The sequence below is a fragment of the Equus quagga genome, chromosome 6 (genome assembly GCF_021613505.1).
Source record: "Equus quagga isolate Etosha38 chromosome 6, UCLA_HA_Equagga_1.0, whole genome shotgun sequence".
NCBI lineage: Eukaryota > Metazoa > Chordata > Mammalia > Perissodactyla > Equidae > Equus > Equus quagga.
The window spans coordinates 5,747,791-5,771,975 of record NC_060272.1 but is presented as its reverse complement, the minus strand read 5'-3'; the positions used below and the strand labels follow the sequence as shown (position 1 = coordinate 5,771,975).

Below are 24,185 nucleotides of genomic sequence, written 5' to 3'. Positions count from 1 at the left end.
CTTTCTAGGAGAAGCTTATGAGCTGCCATGCTTTAGCACATTGAAAGCCTTTGGAATAATGCTTACTAATTACAGACTTGTGCATTTTTCATATTTTCTGCTCTTCAAAGTTGGCTGCTTTTGGGAACCCTGTGTAATACTGGCTTGCAAAGATGTCCATTGAGTTAGAAAATTAACTTTGTTCTTTCCTATTCTCATTTGGATGTCTCCCATTTGTTCCATGTTTACAATGTGCCAGAATCTGAGCTAAGCACTTTACATACAATATCCATCTATTTTATTCCTCTGAGATAATTACTAATATCACTATTCTATGCATGACTATACCAAAGAAGAGAGAGATTTGACCAAGACCTCTCTTAAAATTATAATTTGCTCCACTGCCACTCACACAAACACACACACACCCTTTTTGTGGTCCATTGTTTCTCATCCTCATAGCATGTATGACTTTGAAACACATTATAGCACTTACTCATTTGTTTTATTTACTTTTTTTTTTATTATCTGACTCTCCCCACTAGAGCAGAAGAAGGTATGCAGAGGAATACATTTTCTCTGTATTCACGAAGGTGTCTCAGAAAAGACTGGTTGACTGGACTGCTAAATGAATGATTGGATGAATGCTCATACTAAAATTTGAATCCAGGCCTATCTGGCTTCACAGCCTTCAATTTGAACCATTAGATTTCATTGTCTCCCCAAAACTGGGGACAGAGACTGCGTCATAGGTGCAGTCATAGTGAGACAAAACCCTGGCTGCCTCAGTTAAACAACTCAGGAACTCCACAAAATTAGATGTGTTTATATCAAGAATTCCTACAGTTTAGTAAAATACCAAATTAGGAAAATAGTTCAAGATTTTTGAGAAGTTTAGATACTTCAGTAAAATGCAATTTTCTAAAATTAACATCCGTTTCCAGAAAAATTATTTTTTAATAAAATACTATTAGAATTTATAGTAAAAATATATTAGAAAAAGAAGTCTTTTGGAATTTCTTTTTTTCAAAACATAACCTTTAATAATTGTTTTAGAGTCATATTTAAGTAGGTTTTCTCCCTCTTTCAAAATTAGTTCTTACTAATATTACACTTACTTGTTTTTCTAAATATCTCCCTTTTTTCAGTTTAAGAAGTTTCCACTTAAGAAGCGCTTAGTGAAATGTTATAATCTTGATTTCTCTGTTAAATGTTTCTGTTAAGGATTCAAATACACTGATTAATCGTAAAATCCACCCTAGGCATCATTTATTTAAAATTCTTTAAAAAATCTCTCCATGCATGGAGGTGCTCTTGTTGATGTTTTGTTTTGTTCATATTATTTTACTATCAAGCTTATGCATTTCCTGCAGGAAGCATCCATATGCCACGAATTAGCTAATCTGCTTGCTCTCCCTAGCTTTCTATTTTCTGCTCTGTAAAATCCTTACGATCAGTTCAGCCAACACATATTTCACACCTGTATCAGGCCCCAAGAATACAAGTGTGAGAGTTTCCAGCCGCTCATCATCTGAAGTGCCCTCTCCCGCTGCTTCGCCAGGCCCTTGCCCTCGGCAGATGGCTGAGGACCCTGGGCCGCCTTGCTGTCCCCCTTATGTCTTCCTCAACGGGTGGGTGGAAAATGTCCTGCAGCGCCAAGATCAGAACTCAATTTCTCATTGGCAGTCTCGGGAAGGGTCGGGGGAGCCGGGATCCTGGAGGGCAGAGGGATGCAGGCCTGGTCCTCGCAGCGGGAACGCGCGGGGGCTGCGCGGGGAAGGGCGGCTCCAGCCTGCCGGTCCGGTCCTCGCGGTGGTGGGGTCCTGGGGTCTCGCTAACCCTTCCTGTCGCTTCTTTGTCCCTTCCTCAGTTCTCACCCGGCCCCGACCGCACAGTGATGACTACAGCACCATGAAAAAGATTCCTCCTCGGAAGCCCAAACGAAGCCCCCACACCAAGCTCAGCGGCTCCTCGGAGGAGATCTCGGGCGGCCGGCCGGGGGCAGCGGGGGGCGCGGGCGCGCGGCACAGAGGCGGCCCGCAGCGCGCCCCAGGGGCTGTGCCGGGGGTCCCCGCGCCGCCCGCGCCGGCGCCCGAGCCCGAGCCCGTCTACATCGAGATGGTGGGCCGCGCCGGCAGCCCCGAGCAGGCCGAGGCCGTGTACGAGGAGATGAAGTACTTCGTGCCCCTCGAGGACGGCGGCAGCCGGGCGGTGGGCGCCTCGGCGTCCGCGTCGCCCCCTCTGCTGGGCGACGGTCGGAGCCCCAGCTCCCTGGAGGACGGCGATGCGAGCGGCCAGGCGCCCGGGCCCTGCAGGGACGCGTGCGACATTCCCGCCCCCTTCCCCAACCTGCTGCCTCACCGGCCCCCGCTCCTGGTCTTCCCTCCCACCCCGCTTACCTGCTCCCCTGCCTCCGACGAGTCGCCCCTGACGCCGCTGGAGGTGAAGAAGCTGCCCGTCCTGGAAACCAACCTCAAGTACCCCGTGCCGTCCGAAGGCGCGAGCCCTCTGTCGCCGCAGTATTGCAAAAACCAAAAAGGGGACGCAGCAGACAGGCCCGCGTCCCCCGGCCTCCCGGTCTTGAACGGGGCCCCCAGGCTCTCGCCGCCGCCCACGCCGCCGCCCGCACACTTCCCCTTCCCGGCCGAGCCCGGTGCGCCCGGCCCGGGGACGGCTGCCGCCAGCCCCGAGCTGCCCAAGGGGCAGCAAAAGCCGAACTCCGCTCCGGCCGCGGGGCCCTGCGGCTCCTTCTCCAAGATTCCTTACTCCCCCGGCAAGGCAGCTAGAGCCGACCACAGAAAGGCCAACTCCAACTCGTCCTCTCCGGTGCCCTACAGCCCCCCAAACTCCAGACGTCTTGGCAGTCCTCTGGACGAGCTCACCAGTCTCTTCAACTCCGGTAGGAGCGTGCTTCGGAAGTCTGCGGCGGGAAGGAGAATCAGGGAACCCGAAGGTAAGCAGGAGGGACCAGGATCCCCCTTTTGCACATTGAGATAGGTAGGTGGGTGGGTGGGTGGATGGATGGATGGATTGATGGATAGACAGATAGGTGGAGGCGTATGCACATACACATATATAATTAAAATAATGTTTGAGGTGATTGTAGTGGTCATTCAGAGCAGACATCAACTTAAAACAAAATCTTATGCGAACTACATGGCCAAGTAAGTAAGAATTAATATTTCCATTTTGCAGATAGAGGCTCTTGATGTAAAAATGCACAGCACTAAAACTGGGTTTAACAAATTCTTATGACAATAAGTATTAGAGCAAGATTCAATTTTAGCAGCTGATTTCTTTTTCCTAATAATACTTCCTCAGATCATGGAAATGGTATTTTTGTAGCATTACATTGGGATTCCCATTTGATGTACAGTTCACCATTAACCCACGGTTGTCCTTCTGTCTTGCTGTCCATCTCATTTCCACCCGGCGTCTAGGAAGATTACGTATTCAGTTACCACCTTACACCTAATACCCCTCACCTTTATATTGTTTTGAATGAGGGGTTTTCTTCTGTTGGTACCCCACCTGAGGGACATTTTAACTTGGTTCTGTTCTATTTGCGTCTTCTCATTGGGCAGCTCGGCCTAGGGCCCAGTTCGAGGTTGACAGTCCTCTCAAGTGAGCTCAGCCCTAGGCTGTTGCAGCCGGAGACTGTTGCCTGTATACAATAGTATTTATTCTTGTGTCCCTATAAAAGCAGAATGTAGCTAGCAAAAATACTCTTTAAGGATGTTGCTTTACTCCTGTAAGTATCTAACCACGGGCTGCTTCATTCAGATGAGGTTGCCTTTGTGCCAAAGGCCCTGTTTTGGCAGATTCTCATAATAATGACAAAGAATGGAGTCATCTTCCAATGATGGCTTTTCTAAAAAACCAGGATATTTCCCAATGTTCTGTATTTGGTGGAAGAATTACATTAATATGGAGCATCCTCTTTTTAAGGACATTGTAACTGGTCCCTTTAGTCGTGATGTCATTAACCCAAGGTAGATGGCAACTATTAACATCCTCACTTGACAGAGAAGGGAAACTTCAAAAGGTTAAATACTTTCCTTAGGGTCAGGTGTTAGGGTTGGAATTAAAATTTTGACTTGTGATATAACATTTTATGTACTCATTAACCTGCTCTTTCTCCTAAAGAGAATACATAAATATGGTAGCTGTCATCATTTGATTAGGAAAATTACTTTAGGTACAAAAACTCTAGAAAATCTAGAAAGCAAACTGAATAAGTGAAAAGTAGGTCAAGGCTAAGAATACTTAGCAAATGAATGAATAACTTACTCTCTATTTATTCTTCAGACAAATAAGCTAATTGTTCATTTAGCTAACAATTTCTTCTTAATTATAGACCGTTAATAAATGAAATTGTGCTTGTAAATGAAATTGCGCTTGTAAGTAGGAGAATTTTGAATTTCACAAATCATATGTTTCATTCTAAGGACCAAAGTGGAATCTAAGAGAAAAACATTTAATGAACAAATTAATATTTGCTTTTAGAACTCAAAGTTTGCTAAAACCTTATAAACCTCATTTTATTGTAGATAGGAATTGGGTGAGTTCTTCTTGACTCTATTCAAGAAAGCAAAAGTAATGAATTTCTGGACAGGCCTCATCATTTAGAAATCCTTAAGTCCAGGACTCAGAGCATCCTGAGAATTACAGCGAGGCCTCCAGGCATGGTGCAGGAAGTTGCTAATTATAGTTCCCTATGGCGGCCTTAACCAGGACTATTTGAGAACACATATCAAAACCTCAAGTACGACCTTGTTAATTCAACTCTAAAATTATAAAACATCTATTTTTCTACTGTGGGCTTTTACAAAACACTTTTTAATTTGAAAAGATTGGTTTGAGCCACTTATGACTTTCTCATAAATACATGAATTGGCAACTTCTGCCCCAGCACAGTAGCTGTAATAACAGAAAACTTAGCATTATGAGACCAGGTCATCCCCACACACCAGGTGACAGGAGTCCCAGCTCTGCGCTTGAGAGCTGTGTGATTCCTGATGGTCTGTGATGTGGGAAATAAGTTTACAAATTGCACGACATGTTCTCATGGGATCATACGCGTTATCCTTTCAGAATGTAACAGGGGCTAAAGATAAGATGTGGGAGAAAAAAAATCTTAATGCTGGAGCTAAGCCCTGGAGCTGCTTATATGATTATTAAGGTTTACACAGTTTGATCCTGAAACCAGTAATCCATTTCCTTCTGAATGGATCAAATGCCTGTTATTAACGATTTATTATAATCTTGGGACTTCTTCCTTTTAACGTTTTAAATTTTCTACTTTACCTTCTTTATGTTTAAAGATATCTTATTTTCACTTGAAATAGGTTTCTTACCAAATAATCCAGTGGGTGGCTAAGTCAGCCTCAAGGCTCCTAAATTAATTACAGCTCATTTCTCTCTTCTGGTTGATATGTGGGGAACTCATACTGCAAATTTTGCAGAAGGTTTCAAAATATTCCCCTCACTTCTTTGGAAAGTGACCTCGAGGAGACTAAACTGCTCGTTGTTACCCTGCTATAGGTATTTCCAGTGAAAAAAAATGGACGGTGAGTTGTGCATGGGAAATGAGGTCTTTTAATGTGTAATTACCCCATTGCTACTCCATAGACTTAGCTGTAGCATTTCATAAATATTATGATCCTCAAAACAGTTCATTTTCTATAGATTGTTGGATATTCAAATGAGGCATACAGAGTCACACAAATTCTACGAGTCCAAGATGCTTGTGTAGACCAAATGTGGCTGTGCAGATGAAAGATGTGGCTGCAGCCTGGGAGGAATAAAATTAGGAACAAGTAACTATAGTGCTTACTTGCCCCAGGCATTGTTTTAACAACTGTTTAATTCTCACAAGACTAAGAAGTATCTGCTACTATTATCCCCATTTTACAGACGGGAAAGCTAAGACACAGAGAGATTAATCCAGTTGCTCAAAGTCACCCTGCTTGTGAGAGATAGGGGATGCCTTGAACGCAGTAATCCTGTCACCAGAGGGACACCTACAGAATGGTGCCTAGGACAGGAGTGAAAAAAAAACCAAAGAGCATAAAGTTTTAAAAATTCATATTTGCTCACCTGAGGTGCAACAAGTAAGAGAGTCATACAGTTTGGATGGAGAAAACTGTTCTGTAAACTCAAAAATGCCAAACATACTTCACAGCTCGTAAGAGTACATATGTATAATTTTGAAATACCATATGGGGGCCACTTGGCCCTTAAAATTAAGAATGACTAAATGTTTAATTGTCTATGCCTTTCTAGATACAATTATCCCATTCATTCACAAAATGTTTTTTTATCAGAAGTTATAATGTGACTAATATTATTGTGCTAATTATTTCCGCTTGCTTAGTTTCAAGATTTTGAGACCTAATTCAAATGAAGGAGGAGATTCATTGGCTTGTTTAGGCCACTAGGGCGCTCCATTGCTCCAAATGGCATCACGGCGTCTGGCTGAGTTTATCTAGAACGTGAAATAAAATGAGCATGTTATTCTTCACTTATTGAAAGAGATCAGAATGATAGGACATTGACAAAAATGCAGTACGCCTCAGAAATCTGGAGGAGAAAGTGGAGGGGAGCCAGGCTGAATTAAGGAAAAGTCTGATTTGCAGAATATTTTTACAAAAAATTGTTTCATTATTTTCTGCTACTGTACATCCTTGGTTTTTAAGATATAAACAGGTGGATAAAAATGACGTCAACAAAAATAATGTACAATATTTCTTTTCATATAGAAGGTTGTTATTAAATACTTATCTGATGAAAAATCTACCTGAAAAAAATCAGTTTCAGATATAAACATTTTTGATAGGTTTAGCCCTTCTGGCATTTTTACTTAATAAGAACCACTCAAGCCAAATGGACATTACTGTTAATTATAAATGTTTTATATTATTGCATAAATTCCAAATAAGAGTATTTTGAGTTTTTAAATCAGAGTGTTATATAAGCAAATTTTTACAAGATGATATTTTTATTCCATGAGGCCATTTGTTTCAAAAGAAATTCTTTTTAAAGTTGACCCTATGGAAAATTTCAAACATGTACAGAAGTAGAAAGAATACATTAGTGAGCTCTCGCCATGGCCGGTCCTGGTTCATCTCCTTTCGCTCCCAGTTGCCTCCTCTGCTACTGGATTATTTTGAAGTACATCCTAATGTCAGATCAATTTATTAATAAATATTATAAATATTCTATTATAGAAGTCCTTTAAGAGAAATAAAAGATTCATTCTTAACTCATTTTCGTTATACAGACCAGTCGATCCCTTCAGCCTTCCCCAACAGGAGACTGCCACTCAGGACAGAAGCCTGCTTCTGGAAATCAGGGCATCATTTTTCATGACATAAACAAAATAATTCTCAGGGGTTAGCTTTCCACCAAAACAACACCAGCCTGTAAGATCTTCTACGTGGACTTTGACGACAGCCCCTGACGTGGGCGGCTGGTGCGGGTGACCCCTTCTAGTACAAAAAAGGTGTGGATTTCCAAATATGGCATCCAAACAGAACTAAGTGTGAAAGATCAGTGTTCCAAAAGACATACAGTTGCATCTTAAATCAATATATTATGAGGTTTAGACACTTCTTTGCCAGATTTAAGTACAGTTGCTTATACATTGTTTAGTAACAAGAAGAATGCTTTAAAATCACTGTCATATCATAGATTACTGGCAGAAATCTGTGACTTACTCAAGGACAGTGTTTGTAAATTGCCACTCTGCTCCTTGTGTTTGAAACAGAAGTTTCAACACTATCTTAAGTTAATCCCTGACGCATTCTAATGAGGTCACAGGATAAGAAATTGGTGGGCCTTATGCAAATCTCAACATGACATCCCGTAGGCTTCTTGCCTATACTCAGGCTGTTTTAGTACTTTATCCTGTGCAGAGCTGTTAATCTTTCTCACTCCCCACACACAGGCTTTCTCTCTCTGGTGATTTGTTTGTAGGGGTTGGTGGCCTGAGGCTTCATGAAAATTATAAAGGGCGTGGACAGAACAAGTACATAGTTTACTGATGTGTTACTGTCTGCATTCCTGCCTCCCATAAAAATCTCCCTCCTGTGAAACTAAGGCATTCCTCTGCATTCTGGAACCACTTTGAATCAACACTAAATTTCCCTCATTTTCCAAATGAGTAAGTCCTTTGGGAAGACGAGCTTAACGTCCCCAGAGAAGCAAGTTCCCCGTTTATCACTAAGTGGATATTAGGCAAGGACAAGCTGTGTAAAGTTTCTTCCCTTGCCATGCCAATGAACCCAAGCTTTGACATAAGGAGACTATATCTCTCTGTGAGAAAAGGACTTTTTTTTTATATCAAGTTCGTGGCCCTTCTGCAGTAACACAGAGGATCTGTGTTTAGGACTTGCAGCCATACGTTGCAGTGCTTCTGATACCCCAAATGCCCAATAGAAATAACACATAGTTCATCTCCACTTAGAAATAGGCTTTCAATGTTGGTAAATTGATCAGTAGCCAAACTTACCAGGTCATCCCCACACACCAGGTGACAGGAGTCCCAGCTCTGCGCTTGAGAGCTGTGTGATTCCTGATGGCATAAAGTTCTTTGTCCTCTGTATTAATTGGACATTTTTTTAAAAATGCCTAATGTTTGTTGTGAATGTTTGTGATATTTGCTCACAATTTACAGTGTCTGCTCTCTATAATGCCCAAGAATTTACCCAGGGAAATTGTGCAACCAAGGGCCTGTAAACTGGACTTGCATTAACTTGTAGGGCTGACTCCCTTATAGTCATCCAATAAGTATTTGCTTAATGTCAGCCCAGGGCTTGCTCATGGGAATCCAAAAAAGAAAGAGCGAGCTCTGAAGTTGCTGCTGCCCTCTCACAGACTGTGTGGGAGGCAGACGGGGCCACCCAATTTCAATGAGTGAAATTCTAGGAGAAGGGAGAGGCTTTAGCCTGGAGTCATAAACCATTGATGGGTCCACAGCTGAGCTCCAAGCGGCCTGCGAACCCTGGGGGTTTGCTTGGACCTTGTTTGAGGAAGAGGCACAAAATGTCAGTGACCTGGGAAAGGTGAAGGACCACTGCCACAAGATGTGCCCACGGGTGTGGGTAGTGGCCCAGAAGAGGGGTGAGTTTCTGCCACAGAGTCTAGGAAAGCCAGCCACCCGCTGGGCTGACTGACAGGCGAGCAGGAAGAGCGTAGAGGAAGAGTAGTGATGGAGTTCTGGGTGCCGAGGTGGGACCATCGGCCTGGCAGCCAGAAGAAGCAATGTGTGGTGAGACATGCACGTTCAGGGCACATGGTCCTTTTAGAATATCGCCACAAATGTTGAAGGACAAGGAAAGAGAACAGAAGGCACTGCTTGCCTTGCATGGAATCATAGCAAGATCGGGGTGCCACCTGGAAACTTCCTGACAAGGCCTTGAATCATCTCCATTGTTTCTCTTCTTCATGCGGGAATTGAACACTAATTCTTAGGATCTCTCCGACAAAGAGTGCAGAGAGCCAGAGGAGGAAAATGAACTGAAATGATAGTAGCAAGTCTAGGTATGTGATTTCACACAAGGGGAGATACTCAGAAGTGCAATGGAACGTTTGTTAATGGTATTCTGTTAATAATGTTGATAACTAATATTTGTAAGTGGCTTTTTCTTGTTGGCCAATCTCGGTAACGTCTCTCTCCCTGCTGGATCCTTGCCTCTGTGTGAGGTGAGGGAAGCAGGGGTTATCATCCCCATTTACTAATGAGTAATCTGAGACTTTGAGAGATTAAGAGATTTTCCTATAATCACAGAAACTAATCGGTCCCAGAGTCAGGAATCAAACACGTCTCCTTTCTCCCAACCCCTGGATTCTTTCTCTTACGCCATTCTCAGTATCCGAAAACAATTAAAATTTTAGAATGACACAGAGCCCCTGTCTCAGAAAAGAATTCCCTTCTGAGGTTAAACATAAACTCATTACCAGGAAAGAAGGAGGTAGATAAAGCTTTTTTACCTGTCATAAATGTTCCTGAGGGACATCCGTGCATGGCTTTTAAGCTGAGAGGATATTCTTTTTGTGTATCTCCACCTGTTCCTCCTCTTGTCCTCACCGTCTCTACTTCTGCTCACCTGTCCCACAGTGTGTCCTCACAGCACACAAGTGGCACCAGGATAATTCCTTACATTCAAAACGATGTGTCCTTATTTTCTATCTCCATTTATTTTAGTCTCTCTAAGGTTTTGCTTGGGAACTGAGTTTGTAATTACTGATAAACAAACACACACTGAAGTTGTATTCACTTGCAAAATGCTCATTTTTCCTTAAGGAAGCATTTACCTCTGTAGGATATGGGCTCCAACCTTATTAATGGGGTGTCAGAGGCCCGGCAGGACCAGCCAGAGAGTAAAGGTGTCGTCACTTGTCACCTTGTCCCAGGGACGATGCCAAGAGCTGCACAGACAGTCAGCAGGGACTTTCAACAGCCACCGTGATGGGGACAGGAAAAAGACACACACTCAAAAAAGCCCTCATCATGTGTCTCTATAGCAACTTTATAAAAAAAGAAAAGCCAGAAATTCATGATTTTCTAAATTATGTGAATATAGAAACAGAGATATAGATAATGGCAACATTAGAAACATAGCTGAATAAAAACCTAAAACATAGCACACAACCTCCTGTGTGCTGTGAGGCCCTGACACTAGAGTCAGCCCACACTCAGAGCCCCTCAATAAACATTTGTTGGGAGAATATTAAAATCATAGGTCTCGTGACCCTGGTACTTCCACTAGACCACGCCGCTTTGTTATTCTTTGAAACCCAGGAGCAAAACCAGTGGAGAGCTGTGACAATTAAATATTTAGATAAATCTGATCAAAGTTACCATTTGAATAGTATGCATTATCTTGGGAAATTACCTTAACGTGTTGGCTGTAAATCTACAACCGCTAGCATGCCAGTCAGACCAGAGGGATGTATCTCCCGTAAATAGTGCATCACTTTTGAGATGAGCCAACCGCAGCAGAGAAGCCATCACAACCAAGATGTTCTGTAGTGCACCACCAGTGGGAGTGGAATCCATTGTACCTGGGATTCTGAAAAAAAGGCAGTCTTTTCAGGAGTGGATTATCTTTCATAACCAGTAAATATTGTTCATACTATCAACCCGTTAAAGCAAGCAGCTATTGTGTATTATGGTTCTCTATACTGGATTGTGAATTAAACTCCCACTGGGGGCTCCAGAGAGAAACCCAGTGCTTTATCCTCTAAGCCACTCAGCTGCTCTCCTTAAGCAAGTTAATAAAGACCTTCCTGACTATCTGCATCTCATTATTGCCACATAATACAATATCCTGGGGTTTTCTTCCTTTTGTGAAGAAATGCTTAGAAGCGACGTGGTGTGTGGAATGTTTTCCTAAAGATGGACTGGACTGGTGCCATGTTCTCTCCCTCCTTAAGAGTATTGGAAGACAAAAACCTATTTCCTAATTACCTACCAGTGTTTAGGTCCTTTATACCTACTTGAATCATTTTTATGATTAATCCTCAGATTAGCCTAGAGAATTTTACACCACCCGAGAGCTGGCTATATTCACTGTCACTTTACCCAGTGCTCCATTCCGTGAGTCTCCATCAGTCACCTGGTATCCACTGTGCAAAGCTTCTCAGGCCTTTTTCTACTCTGGTTTTTACTTCTTTCTTCTTCTGGCTTCGTCCTGAAATCTGCAATGTTCATACTTAGGCACTGTACCTTTGCAGTTACTGGCCAATTGCCATTCAATAATACATGTTAATTATAATAAGACAATAAACAACAATATTGTTCATTGTGCTCCCCACACAGATGAGTAGGTCCTAAAATATGCAGGGCCCAAACCATGACAGGCAGGAGCTAGATCCGAGATTACCAAGATTTACAATGCTGCACTCACTGAACCATGACACCTGGGAATTTGTTCGGTACCTAAAATCTCTGAAAAACCTACAAAAGAGCTTCCTCACACCCAAAACTCTGGCTCATAATGAAACATACTCTTCCACAAGAAGTGTTTGCTTTAAAAAAAGGAAGACCTGACATATACTCAGTGAGTATATCAGGGTATTTCCCAGGCAAATACGCGTGTTTTGGATTTTAGTTTTATTATTCTGCTTTGCTTTGGAAAGATGGGTGATCCAGGAAGAAGTGAGGGAGAGAGAGAAGACTTGGGCAAAGCAATGGGGAAAACTATCGACACCCAGGCATTTCCACGTTACCAAAAAGCAAGACAAAGCTCGCAGCCATGAAATGGCTTCCTGAAGTCACGTGCATTTGTTGAAGTTACTTTTGCTCAATTCCAGTTCTCTGATGAGATCACCAACCAGATAGGGCCCAGGTGGTTTCAACAGCAGGATGGAGGGGACATCTAGGAGTAAAGCAACTAATTTAAAGTAGGGAAGCCTCCATAACACTTCTACTAGTTCACACATCCTTTCCTGGGTAAACAACTAATGTCCAGCATCAGATCCTCTAGAGCAAAAGCGTATTGATTGATTGATTGATTTTCATGAGAATTGTGTTGACTCTATCTTGTCTTTTGATATTTAACCACTTTATATATAACTAGTAATAAAGTTCCTCTTGGATTTTTAATAGATAAATTGCTTTAAGAATAACTACTTCAGTCCTTGAGAAAAATGTAATCTACATTGCTCCATTTCAGGGACATTAGCTTGCACTCAAGTCTCAGCATGCTGTTCTAGTGCCTTCTGGCCATCCCCATCTCCACCACATAAACCGTAACACAGCTTGAGAGGTGGTTGAATCACTAACATGTCATACAGGACAGTAAAACCCTAATTGTCAGCATTAATTTCACTGGTGTAGGTGCAGCCATGCGGAGGGTCTCCTCCATTCGCTTCCCCAAACTTGAAATCATGTCTGATTTACAGAGGCTGGTACAGTGACTCAGGACAGAGGCCCTGTGCTTGTGTAGGGTGATGAGGGATCGTGAAAATGTCCTTTTAATCTGACGATCATTAGAAAACCCAGTGAGGTGATCCACCTGCTAATCAGAGAGAATTTCCATTTCTGTGGAGATTCAATCCATCCTAGGAACCCTCTGTAATGATTTTAGAAAAATATGCCATTTTTGAGATAATACAGTGATTCTATGACATGGCTCCAAGACATGTGCCTCTTTTCAGGGCTTGAAAGGTCAGAGGTTAACTTCAGGCAGAGTGATTAATCTAGCAATAATATTTTGTATTTCTGTTTGCTAGTGCCTCAAGTTTTCCAAGAGGTTTGGAAAAATCATTAAAAAAGAAGGCGCAAGATTCACTCATTTATTCGTTTATTCAGAAATGCGTTGAGGATCTATTTTGTGCCAGGCATTATGTTAAGTTGTATGGATTTTAAAAATAAAATGAGAGGTCTGCTCATAAGCAGCTCACAGCAGAGAAACAAGAGAAATCCAGTGTGTGCAGGCAGCGAGAAACACATTTTACGTGAAGATACTATTCAGGTTTCACAAAGCGCAACTTACTTTTAATGCCTGTGAAACGCTGCATTTTTATTCAATTCATTCTACTCTTTTTCATTTTTAAATGTTTATCGTGGCCCATTAAATTGATTTTACAGCCTATAAATATGTCCTTTGAAACACTGGTCTAGAAGGAAGGATTTATATGGAAGGATTGGGGAGATGAGACGAAAGCAACCGGACAGTGAGCAGCAGCGTGCAAGGAGGCCCTCCCTCCTGCTGGCCCCGGTGTGTGCTCCAGCCTGCTCTCAGTGATTCCAGGGCATGAGGACAGAATCAGGTTGCATTTGGGAATAACTACACCAGGCTACTTGGAAAAGATTTTTCTATGTTCACTGACGTGTAAACATATGTACTTTCAAAAGGATGTATGAGAAATGATTAGTTGTGGGGCATATGGGAAGTGGAGCCACACCACCGGGTGGCCATTTGGTGGTTTCTTCCTGTGTTACGGGTGAAATAAGAACCCACTTGAGACACAGGTTAGCCTTTCCTGCACTGTCTCAGCTGTTCATCCTTCCTGAGTCACTGACATCTACCCTGAGATTTGTCACTGTCACGGCTCAAGGGAAAGTCAGTCACATGCGCATGCGGTTTGGAGGCAGGAGGAATTAGTCTTTCCCACCAATCTTCCTCCTCCGGTGAAGGACGCAATCACCAGAGCCATCAAAGAAACAGTCCATGTGGCCTGCAGAGAATTTTGACAAGAATTTATGTCTACATGGATATTTTTAATTTATTATTTCAGACCTCGGAGCTGCTAGCGAGTAGCCAGCCCATGGGGACTGGTGCAGGGCACCACCATACCATTGTTACAGTATCGAAATATCTCTGTGCCAGTTGGAAATGACTGCTGTGCTGAGCCCTCCGCGGTGACCAAGTCCATCCACTGCCTTGGCCGTCCTGGCCCCAGGCCTGCCCAGTTTCTTGGTCAAATGTTGACAGGGCAAGAACTTAATAAGATGTGTGGCTCCCGTCTGTTCTGGTTGGTCCTGGCCTGTGCTCTTTGGGTCATTAAATATTTTCGGTGGGTAAATTATGTGATCAGCTCTGAACAAGAATTTTGAAAAGGCTCAGCACAGACCACTGCTTTTGTTTTTTAAGTTTTGCTGATTTTACTGGTGCTCTCTGAGCTGACCCGCTCACTGCAAAAGCATCAGTGAAATTAATGCTGACCGTTAGAGGTTTATTGTCCTGTATGACACGACAGTGATTCAGCCACATCTCTAGTTGTGTTGGGGTTTTTGTGGTGGAGATAGGGGTGGCCAGAAGGCACTAGAACAGGAGTGTTGAGACTGGAGCACAATCTAGTGCCCCTAAAATTGTCCAACCATAGATTATATTTTTCTAAAGGACTGAAGTAGTTATTCTTAAAGCCATTTATCCATTAAAAATCCAAGAGCGACTCTATTACTAGCTATCTATAAAGCTGATTAAATACAAAGACATAAAATAGAGTCAGTACAATTTTCATGGAAATAAGTAAATAAATAGTCTTTTATCCTAAAGGGATCTGCTTCTGGGCATTGGTTGTTTACTTGAGAAAGGAAGTGGGAACTGGTCAAAGTGTTCTGGGGGCTCCCCTGTGTTGTTTTTTTCAGATGACAGGCATCACTAGCTTACCGTCCACGTGACACCATGTAGGTGTCACAAATACTAAATTCTCCCCGTAAAGGAGCGGGAGCGTCGCCCGCTCTACCTTTGCTTTCTGGAGAAAGCATGTACCGAAACTGAAGCCCACACTGCCGAGACTGGCAGTGCTGCTCTGCAGGCGAGGCAGTCCAGGACTCTGGGTTTGCTTTACCACCTGGCATGTAGGAAATGTGAAAACAACAGCAACATAAATAACCGCATGACCTAGGAAATTCTACGTGAGGAGCGGGTCTCCGGGCCCAGCAGGCCTGTTGTTTAGGTGTGCACATTCAGCTAATTACAGGAAAGGCAAGCTACCCAAGTGCAGGCAGAGGAAAGCAATTGACATGATTTTTTTCCTTTTATGGCAGGGACAGAATAGATGGGCACAAAAGGATCCAGTTAGTTAAATTTAGAAGAAAATTGGCACGGCATAATTTTCTGTGCATTTTTGGGTTCTGAAAACCTTATTTATACTGACAGTCATTTTTTAGCTTTACTATCAATACATTCTTCCCGTGCTCAGCACATATGTTGTTGAAGATATCACTGTATTTCCTGCTTCAGTTGGTGTTTTCAAGCGCAAATCCTCTCCTTAGGCTTGGCAGGGGAGTGGGTGGCAAGAGCTAAGAGGAGGGGACAAGGAAGCTTCTCCATTCTACCCTACTTAACCCAGAGGCTATGTGTTTGTAGCACTTTCTGCCACAGCAGGATGCTTAGAACACAAGTTCAAGAGGAATTCTGATCTCCTCAAGAGTGGCTATGCCATAGGGATTATTAAAAAGGAGGAATAAATGCGGGGGTCCAGCTCCAGCCTTTTAAGGTTATAGCATGTCGGATACATGTCAGGTAATCATATTTTCTCAACCCACCCATCCTTTCCAATCGCTGCAGTGTTATATTTTTCTGTTTCTTAAGTCATCAGTTCTTACAGAAATGTAACTGTGGTGGAACACAGCTGTATCAGAAGCGTGATCACAGGGGAAGCCAGTGCTCTGTGCTCAGTTCTCAGTTGCTACTAGACACTGAAGTCCTCTTTCGATACATTTCTGCAACTATTAGCAAAGGGATGGTGAAGTCTAATTCACATGGTGTAGGGTCAATTAGACTTGTGTTGTTCAAAACATACGCAAATCCAGTGTGTACCCTTCGTGAGCATGCGCATCTCCTCTTTAGTAACACAGCACTCTGCTCACGTCTTGTCCCTTGTTACACGCCCAACGGGTGAAATCCCTCGTCTTATTTAAGTTTAGGATCAGCCACTGTGTCTGTGTGAATCCTCACACTTGACATTTGTCTTTCTCTGAGGCAATATGTGAAATGTTTGTTTATGCTATCATGTATAAGAAAAAAAGTTTAATTCACTGCCTAGAAGCTTGTTCTAGCAGAAGGCGGGGGCACGTGGGAGAGCTTTATAAGGCCTTATTTGTATTTCTTCCTCATGTCCAATGATAGATTTTAGAAAAATCGGAGATTTAAAAGGCATTTTTCTTTGTAACACAGACCAGATTTGGTTAACACAGACTAGACGCCGATTTCGGGTCTAAGAGATCCAATCCAAATTTAATTACACACCATCTATGTGTATCTGGAAGCACAGTCTAGCTGTAACTTCTAAATTTCAGAAACAAGAAGTTGAGAAGAAGCAGGACCACGCCAGACAACTCTCTCAGCATTTGTACTTTTCCTTAAAGTCAAATAGGAAAGAACAAGCACAGTCCCTCCCTGCAGTAGCCTTTCTGAAGAGGAATTTTCCTATAGAGTTGCAGAATGAATTATAGCGAGCATGAGTAATGAGTTTAAAATGTATTTTCACATTTTTTATGCCTTGCATAGCACTCTAGGTATTAAATCAGCCCAACAGCTATAGTTTGTTTTTCTCCTGTGTTACTGAAACCTGGATTTTATCTCATACGTTTCCAAAATATACTCTAAAATTATCTCAAGTTAAGGTAACTAAGAGAGAAATGATGTTTTAATGCTTTCTTCTTAAAGAAACACTCCGTTGCTCATTCCTTCCTGATTCTCCTTGACCTTTCTGTGGCATTTGGTCCTGTCAGGCTCCCTCTGCCATGTGAAGCTCTTCCCTCTGCCCCACCTTGCTCCCCAGCCCCATGTGCTCCTCCTCCAAGCCCTCTCTGGCCTGTCTAGATCCACTATCACTTCTGCTTAGCCTTCTGACCTTGCTCGTAGGAACATCACTTTCCTGGAAGAAATCCTCCCTACTGAGAAATTCTTAGGTCTCTCCTAGACATTTTCTTTTCAGTCCTATTAAATGCTCTTGTTCAAATAACTGTCACTCAGTTTAATCCTTGCGTATATGGCTGTCACTTCAAAGTCAACATGCGCAGCCTCAAACTCATTCTCCCCTCTGGTCCCTAGCTGGTCCTGATTTACTCCTGGTCCCTCTGCTCAAACGGTCTTTAACTCAGCTGACTCCCTCACTGCCCATTTCTTCTGTCGCCGCCTGAGGCTAAACCCTCGCCCTTTTTTTGCTTCTAATCTCTCCTCAAAGCTAACCCAGCTGTACACTTTGTTTGCTAGATTAATAACATTTTAAAAATACAGTCTTCTTCATGTCGTGTCCTTACTCAGAAGACTTGCGGGAACCCACTCTCGTGATGCTGCATAAGCTCCAAACGCCTCCCACTTCCCAGGGGCAGCGCTGTGGGCAGAGCCAGCCTCCTCTCGCTCTCCCGCGCACTCAGCTCTGATTCTGCTGCTTAACACTTTCTGCTTCCTTTCCCTCCTCCTCTCCACTTTCTGTCCATGCTTCGGAATCCAGTGTTTTCTTCTCCTGCCCACACCCCAAAGGCCCACCTAGCTGCTGCACCCCCACCCCCCACTCTCCTGTGGATTCCAGGGGCATTTTGCGCAGCTTTCATTTCAGCCCCTGGTCTTCTGCTGCCTTAACATTTGCATCGAAGGCACCATGAAGGCGAAGGCAATCACCCTTTGAGCTGAGTCACCACCTAGAAGCCTGAGAAAGGGCACCCGTTAGCATGCACCCCACATGTCCCTCCCACATGGGTTGACGTTTTCTGTGTTGAAGGCGTTAACACACAAAAACAGCCAACATTAACTCAACTGAGTAGGATGAGAATCCCACAGTGACTATTCCAGATTATTCATTCCTAAATCCCCCAAGATAGTTTACAGTCATCTGTGCTTTTTCTTCTTGTACTTATCAATTGGTACCATACATTCCTGTCACTTATTGTGTCTTATCACTCCTCTAGAATGTAAGCGTTTGAGGGATCATTTCTTTTAGATATATGTTTCTAAAAGCTCACAGCTAAATCTTGGCATCCAATTTGGACTTTGTAGGGCTTGATAGATACTTGTTGAATTAATGCAGGAATCTCCCAGTTTGGAAGAGCAGTGTGGTCGTCTCATTTCTCACCACTCTTTCCTGCTACATCCAGCTCTCACGCGCCCCCTGGAGGGGCCACCAACTCAAGGACATCTCACTCTTTCCTGGGGATGGACCAACCACTATGGCCTTTGCCCCGTTTTTTCCAGCTGTTGATTTGGTGTGAGCACTTGTCACGGTCACTCATTATACCCGCCATGTTTCCCTAGCTGATCCAAACTTATTCAAGAAAGCTTCTCTCTTCCTGGTAAGAAGTTTCTCTCCTCTCCTGAGGAATCTGCATTCTTTCCTTAGCTTCCATCTCACTACTCTCCCCCAACAAAATCCTGCCTCCATTTCTTCTTCTAGACACATTGCCTCACAGGAATTTATTGACACCTCTCCTATCTGGGTAAACTTGCAAAATAGTCCTGTGACTAGGGCGGATTCTCCCTAATTCCTGAGGACATTGCCCTGAGGGTCTGTGTGAAACAACACCCACCATCAAACAGAGGCTATGTTGCCCTGTAGCCTTGTTCTGTGATTTCTCACCCATTCTTCTCCCAGTGAGTGTGGACTCCCCAGGGGCAAGGATTTGATCAGACAGATTTCTGCTAGATCTCTCTACGCCTGGGACAGGTTCCATTTTTTCCAGACATTGAAGCTTATATAATAGGGTCCAGGGAGTGCGGGCTTCTTTAAGAAAAAGAATAAAAATGACAAAAATTTAGGGAGTAAAGTGAACATTTATTTAAAATTAGAATATAAGTCAGAGCAAAGTGTGTGTTTACAAAAGCTGCCAGGTACACAGGAGTTAACTGCATTCATTGCCTTGCAAGTGGCTTTTGCAAGAAGGGGTGGGGTCTGGACCCTCCACTCACTTGACTCCTGGTCAGCCTCCCTCTTTCACCTCCAGCCACCAAGATTGCAGAGCCAACACTTACCAAATTGATTGCAATTTCCTGGTATCAGAAATTATAAGGCCATGTAAAGCAAGATTTTAAAAAATGAAATATGTATGAACCTTGCAGATTGGTAGAACAATAATGAAAGCATTATTAATGATATTTAGTAGGACAGTAGTGAAAATGTGAATCTCACACCGTGGGTGAGGAATACATTTAAATATCTCCAAGTCCTTTCTCCCACGAGTTAACACTCAGGCGGGAAGCAAACAGCTCTGGCCCTTTGAATAGGTAGAAAAGTTTCACCTCCCACAATGTGAAATTTTCCTTACCTCATAATTTTGAATAAGTAGTGATTAGAACTCAAAGGCGTGTTATTAACAATGGGAATCCTGTCATATGTTTCCAATAATCTCATGTAAATGGGGAAAAACTATTAATGTGATATGTGATTTCTCCGTAATCATTCACATGAATTTTTTAGTTAGTAAACTTGTCAATTATTTTAGTTACAAAAAGTGTAGCTCCTTTAAGAAAACAAAATTTCTATAGCAATTTGTTGTCATAATTCAATTATTATTCATTCTATTTTTCTCTTTCTTTCAACAAATATTTATTGAGGCCCTACTGTGTGCAGGCACTGTTCTGGGCACCAACACTGCGCTTGAGCTCCTGGTGCCAACATTCTAGAGGGAGCAGACAGAAAATAAACCAATGAGGGAAAGGTAGTGTGTCGTGCGGGAAGAAGGACGAGGCAGAAAAACTAAAGCAGGGAGTGGGGACGGAGACGGCCCTGGGTGGGGAGAGGGGAGCTGTTTTCTAGAAGATGATCTAGAAGGTGGGCCCTTTCTGAGAGGGGAGGTGTGAGCGAAGCCTGGACAAGATGCAGGAACCCTGTGCTCTCCCCGGCAGAAGGATGCAGGGGCGGCCTGTGGCAAGGGGGCAGTTGGAAATGAGGAAGACCAGCAGGGAGGCAGGTCGTGGAGGGTGTCTCAACCTCTGGAAGCCTTGGGACCTTAATCTGAACAAAATAAGAAAGGAGTAAAGAGCCTTAAGTGGAAAAATGGCATGATCTGACCCAGCTTATGTACGCCTGAAACCAATAGGATGTTGTATGTCAATTATTCTTCAATTAAAAAAGCAGAGTTCTCAACCTCGGCGCTATTGACTTTCAGGGCCAGATGGTTCTTCGCCGTGGGGGGCTGTCCCGTGCCCTGCAGGGTGTTTTGCAGCATCCATGACCTCCGCTGGCTAGATGCCCGTGGCCCCCCCTTCCCCAGTGCGACAACCAAAAGTGTCTCTAGATGTTGCCAAATGTCCCCTGATGGGCAATGTCCCCTTCTATTGAAAACCGGTTTTCAGAGGATCACACCCACCTGGTGTGATATTTTCGATATATCAAAACTAACGCAGGATTTTTTCTTTTTCTTATATTCACATTTAGAGATTTGCTAGAACTCTCTCACTAGACTAAGATTCAGCTTAAATGTGCCTATACTGCATACTTGTGTTTGATAATCATAGCCTCACGTAAAGGCCAAGCCTTTATCTTTGAGTCAGATTCGTTGTGATTCATTTCTCCCGTACCTGTAAAAACAGCACCAGGCTGGGGTCAGAGAGAAATCCCATTTACAGGCTAAAGGAAAACATCATGGGTATTTGACTCAACTAGGATTAGGAAGCGCCCAACCACAGGATGCCACTGAGCTACACAAACCACTGATTTCACAAGATGAGGAGATACAGAATGACGCAGACACACCTTGAATCATTGTTCAGGATTTCGCAGTACTCACTTCTCTACTTGTTTGCTTTGATTCATTGAGAGTCTCAAATATTTTCTTTTGGTGTGACTGACTTTTCTTTGCCTTCAAAATACTGATGGCCATTGCTTGGAGGCATGAACGGGCTTGATATTTTATTTGCCCTGTACTGTTCCTTTGAAAAGTCTCCATAAAGCATGCCTCTTGTACATGCACTTTTATAACTAAGACATCTCCAAACTTAATGCCAGTGTCCACTTGATTTTTTATTGTTGTGATTCCTTCAGTGCCCACCAACAGGATAATGGGTGTATTTTGACGAGGGACGTTGCAACCGTTTGTGCACTAACCTGACACTTTACAGCAAAATCAGATTATTGAGTTTCTGCAGTTGACAGTCATTGTGGCTGAATAGGGAAATTAACAAGTTGGGGCACAGATGCTTTTACGTGTTTGGATTTAACTTGGAGTAAGGGCGTTTATGAGCAGAGGCTGACACAGAATTTAGTAAGCCAAGAACCCCCTTGGTAATAGTCATGAATAAGGGTAACTCCAAAGTGAGGACACCAACATTGATTTCACAACTCTGTTTCAGTGTCTAGGGTACAGTTTTCAACCTACAGCTCCCAATTCCTTACCACAAAGGCATAGATGATCAAATAAAGCCACAGAAAAGAAGCTGCCTTATGCTTTACATCAGCCAATGCACCAAGGAGGGCAGACTTTACACAGAGGGGCCAAGTGTAGGAATGAGTGTGGGTGGACAGTGGAGTGCTATGTGCTTCAGTCTGGATCGAGCTGCAACACTGACTCATCGTGAAATGTTTGCACATAGATTAACCTTCCCGAGCCTCAATGACTTCATCTCGAAAATAGGCGTAATAGTGACAACTATTTGGAATTGTTGTGAAAACAAGGGCTAAGACAAGTCCCACATCTAGTGGGAGACTGGCGAGTAATAAACACTAAGGAGATGGTAATTGTTATAAGAGCAATGTGAATAATTATCATTAGGTTGGCCATTAATTCTTAAGTCTTATGTTAAGAAGGTCTTATTCCCTTATTCCAATCCAGAGCCATCCTTGAGTAGACATATGCTTTTAAGATAAAAGGATAGAGAAAATTTTAGTGGATAATGTAAGGATCACAGCCTTATTTATATGACAAATCTAAAAACATTTCTTGGCTATAATTTAACCTGCTGATTGGAAATATGAAAATACTTTATAAATTTCAAGAGCAAAGTTGGAGGTTTTGACTATAATTTAAATGCATCAATTGTTTAAGAGAGAGAAATCAGTTATGAGGGAAGCTAGCATCAAATATTCGTACCAAGAGTCAACAAGTGTCTCAGGATTGAGTCTTGCACCAGCAGACGGAAGAGGACTGTCCCCGTCTACCCAGCATGGCACTTCTCACCTCATACCCTTTGGTACCTCCCATTGCACTGAAAACAAAACCTCACCTCCTGTCCAGTGGCCTCCCTCCCTGCCCTGGGCAATATGCTCACTGCCCTTTCTCACCTGCCCTCTGCTTCCACGTGCCCGACTCATTAGGACGTTACTACCTGGCTTCTTGAAAAGGGTGAGCCCTTTCCTGCTTAGGGGGCTTCACACATGTGGGGAGATCTCTTCCTACACAGCCGCTTCTTTCCCTCCTTCTTCTCTGAAGCCAAATGCAACCCCCCTGGATGTTTCCTTGCCCCACACTGCCTGAAAACCTCGGTTGCCCAGCCCCACTGCCCACCCAGCTGGCAGGCTCCCTCTTCCAGTCATCTGCTTGTTCTCTGTTGTCGATCATGTTCCCGAGAGGTTGGCTCCAAGCTGCCTGGCCCTTGTATTGGTTATTGTACCTCCCGCCCCTGGAGAGTGTCCGGCACATAATAGGCACTCAATTAACAACCGGATTAAAGAATGAAAAAAACCATCTTAAAAGAAGTAAGAGCAGGTGACTGTCTGTGTCTTTAGACAGCTTTAAAATCAAACCTGTTTTCCCAATTTCCAGAAGATTAAAAAAAGGCAAATAGTGTTCACTAAACTGAATAGCTCTTCTTTCAGTTCCAGCCTGTTGGCTGACTGCTCCTTGTCAAGAAGCAGGATGGTGAAGGTCACCTGAGCTCACTGTGGCCACTGCTCTCACGCGTGCTGGCTTGGCTGGAGGCTCTGCTTATCTTCTAAGTGCAAGGAGTCAGGAGCTACAGTGGCTCAAAGTGGATCATTTCAATATGACTTTTCTGCCCGGTTGTCAAAGCCCTGCTCATTTTGCCTTCATTCTATCTCTCCAGCATCTTCTCCTGCTAAACCCTAGCACACCTTCCTGCCTGGCCAGACCAGCTCCTCTCTGATGTGTATGCTTTACTCCTAAACCAGCGGTCACTGCCATGCAGGTGATCTGAACAGGGATCCCCACGGTGGGTAGGAAGAGGCAGCGTTCATGAGAGGACAGGATATTCCGGGCAGAGGAATGCATACATGACAGCACTGAAACGCAAATCCATATGGAACATCCAGATAAATGCCTGTGGCCTCTAGTGCTATTTGAGTGTAAGTGTCAGGGCAAGTCTCAAGGGAGAGAATGTCCAGGAGGAAGAGTTAGAAAGGCTCACATCAGGACCAGCTGTGGGAGACAAGCTCTGGAGGGCTGGCTGGCCTTCTCCCTCCTTCCTCCCCTACTTGGGATCAGGGACATAAACTGTTCTGCTGCATGTAACGTCTAATCAAACAAATTATGCTAATTATCACTTCTGAATATTTGTTAACCTAAAACTTCAGAAAGGCTTAACTTAAAGACAGCCAGAATCCACTCTGTGCCAACAGACCAAGAGCAGAAGCAGCAGGCAGAGCCTTGGCGTTGAGCAAAATCCCCCAGGAGTTTGGAGCTTTTTTGAGGTCCCTAGGGAAGCGAGAGCCAATCCTAAGTACACCTGGCCAGTCTGAGCAGGGGCCTGACTCCAGTGGGAGAGAGCCTGACTCAAATAGAGGGGGAGCCTGACTCAGGTAGGAGGAGAACCTGACTCAGGTGGAGGGGGAGCCTGACTCAGGTGGAGGGGGAGCCT

The 24,185-nt window shown here is 43.6% G+C and overlaps 1 protein-coding gene and 1 long non-coding RNA gene across 2 annotated transcripts in view; one reads left to right on the top strand and one right to left on the bottom strand.

Annotated features, from left to right (window-relative positions):
* The window catches only part of MYO16 (myosin XVI), a 450,985-nt gene that overhangs the window by 382,798 nt on the left and 44,002 nt on the right, over positions 1-24,185 (top strand). The window contains exon 31 of the mRNA XM_046664745.1: positions 1,850-2,932. Coding sequence (XP_046520701.1) covers positions 1,850-2,932 — 1,083 coding nt within the window. The remainder of the gene's footprint in view (positions 1-1,849; positions 2,933-24,185) is intronic.
* On the bottom strand, positions 6,260-11,658 carry LOC124241137 (uncharacterized). Its single transcript, XR_006889116.1, has 3 exons — positions 11,601-11,658; positions 10,878-11,054; positions 6,260-6,466 (listed from the first exon to the last, which is right to left on the bottom strand). It is a non-coding gene; the product is annotated as an uncharacterized LOC124241137 (long non-coding RNA).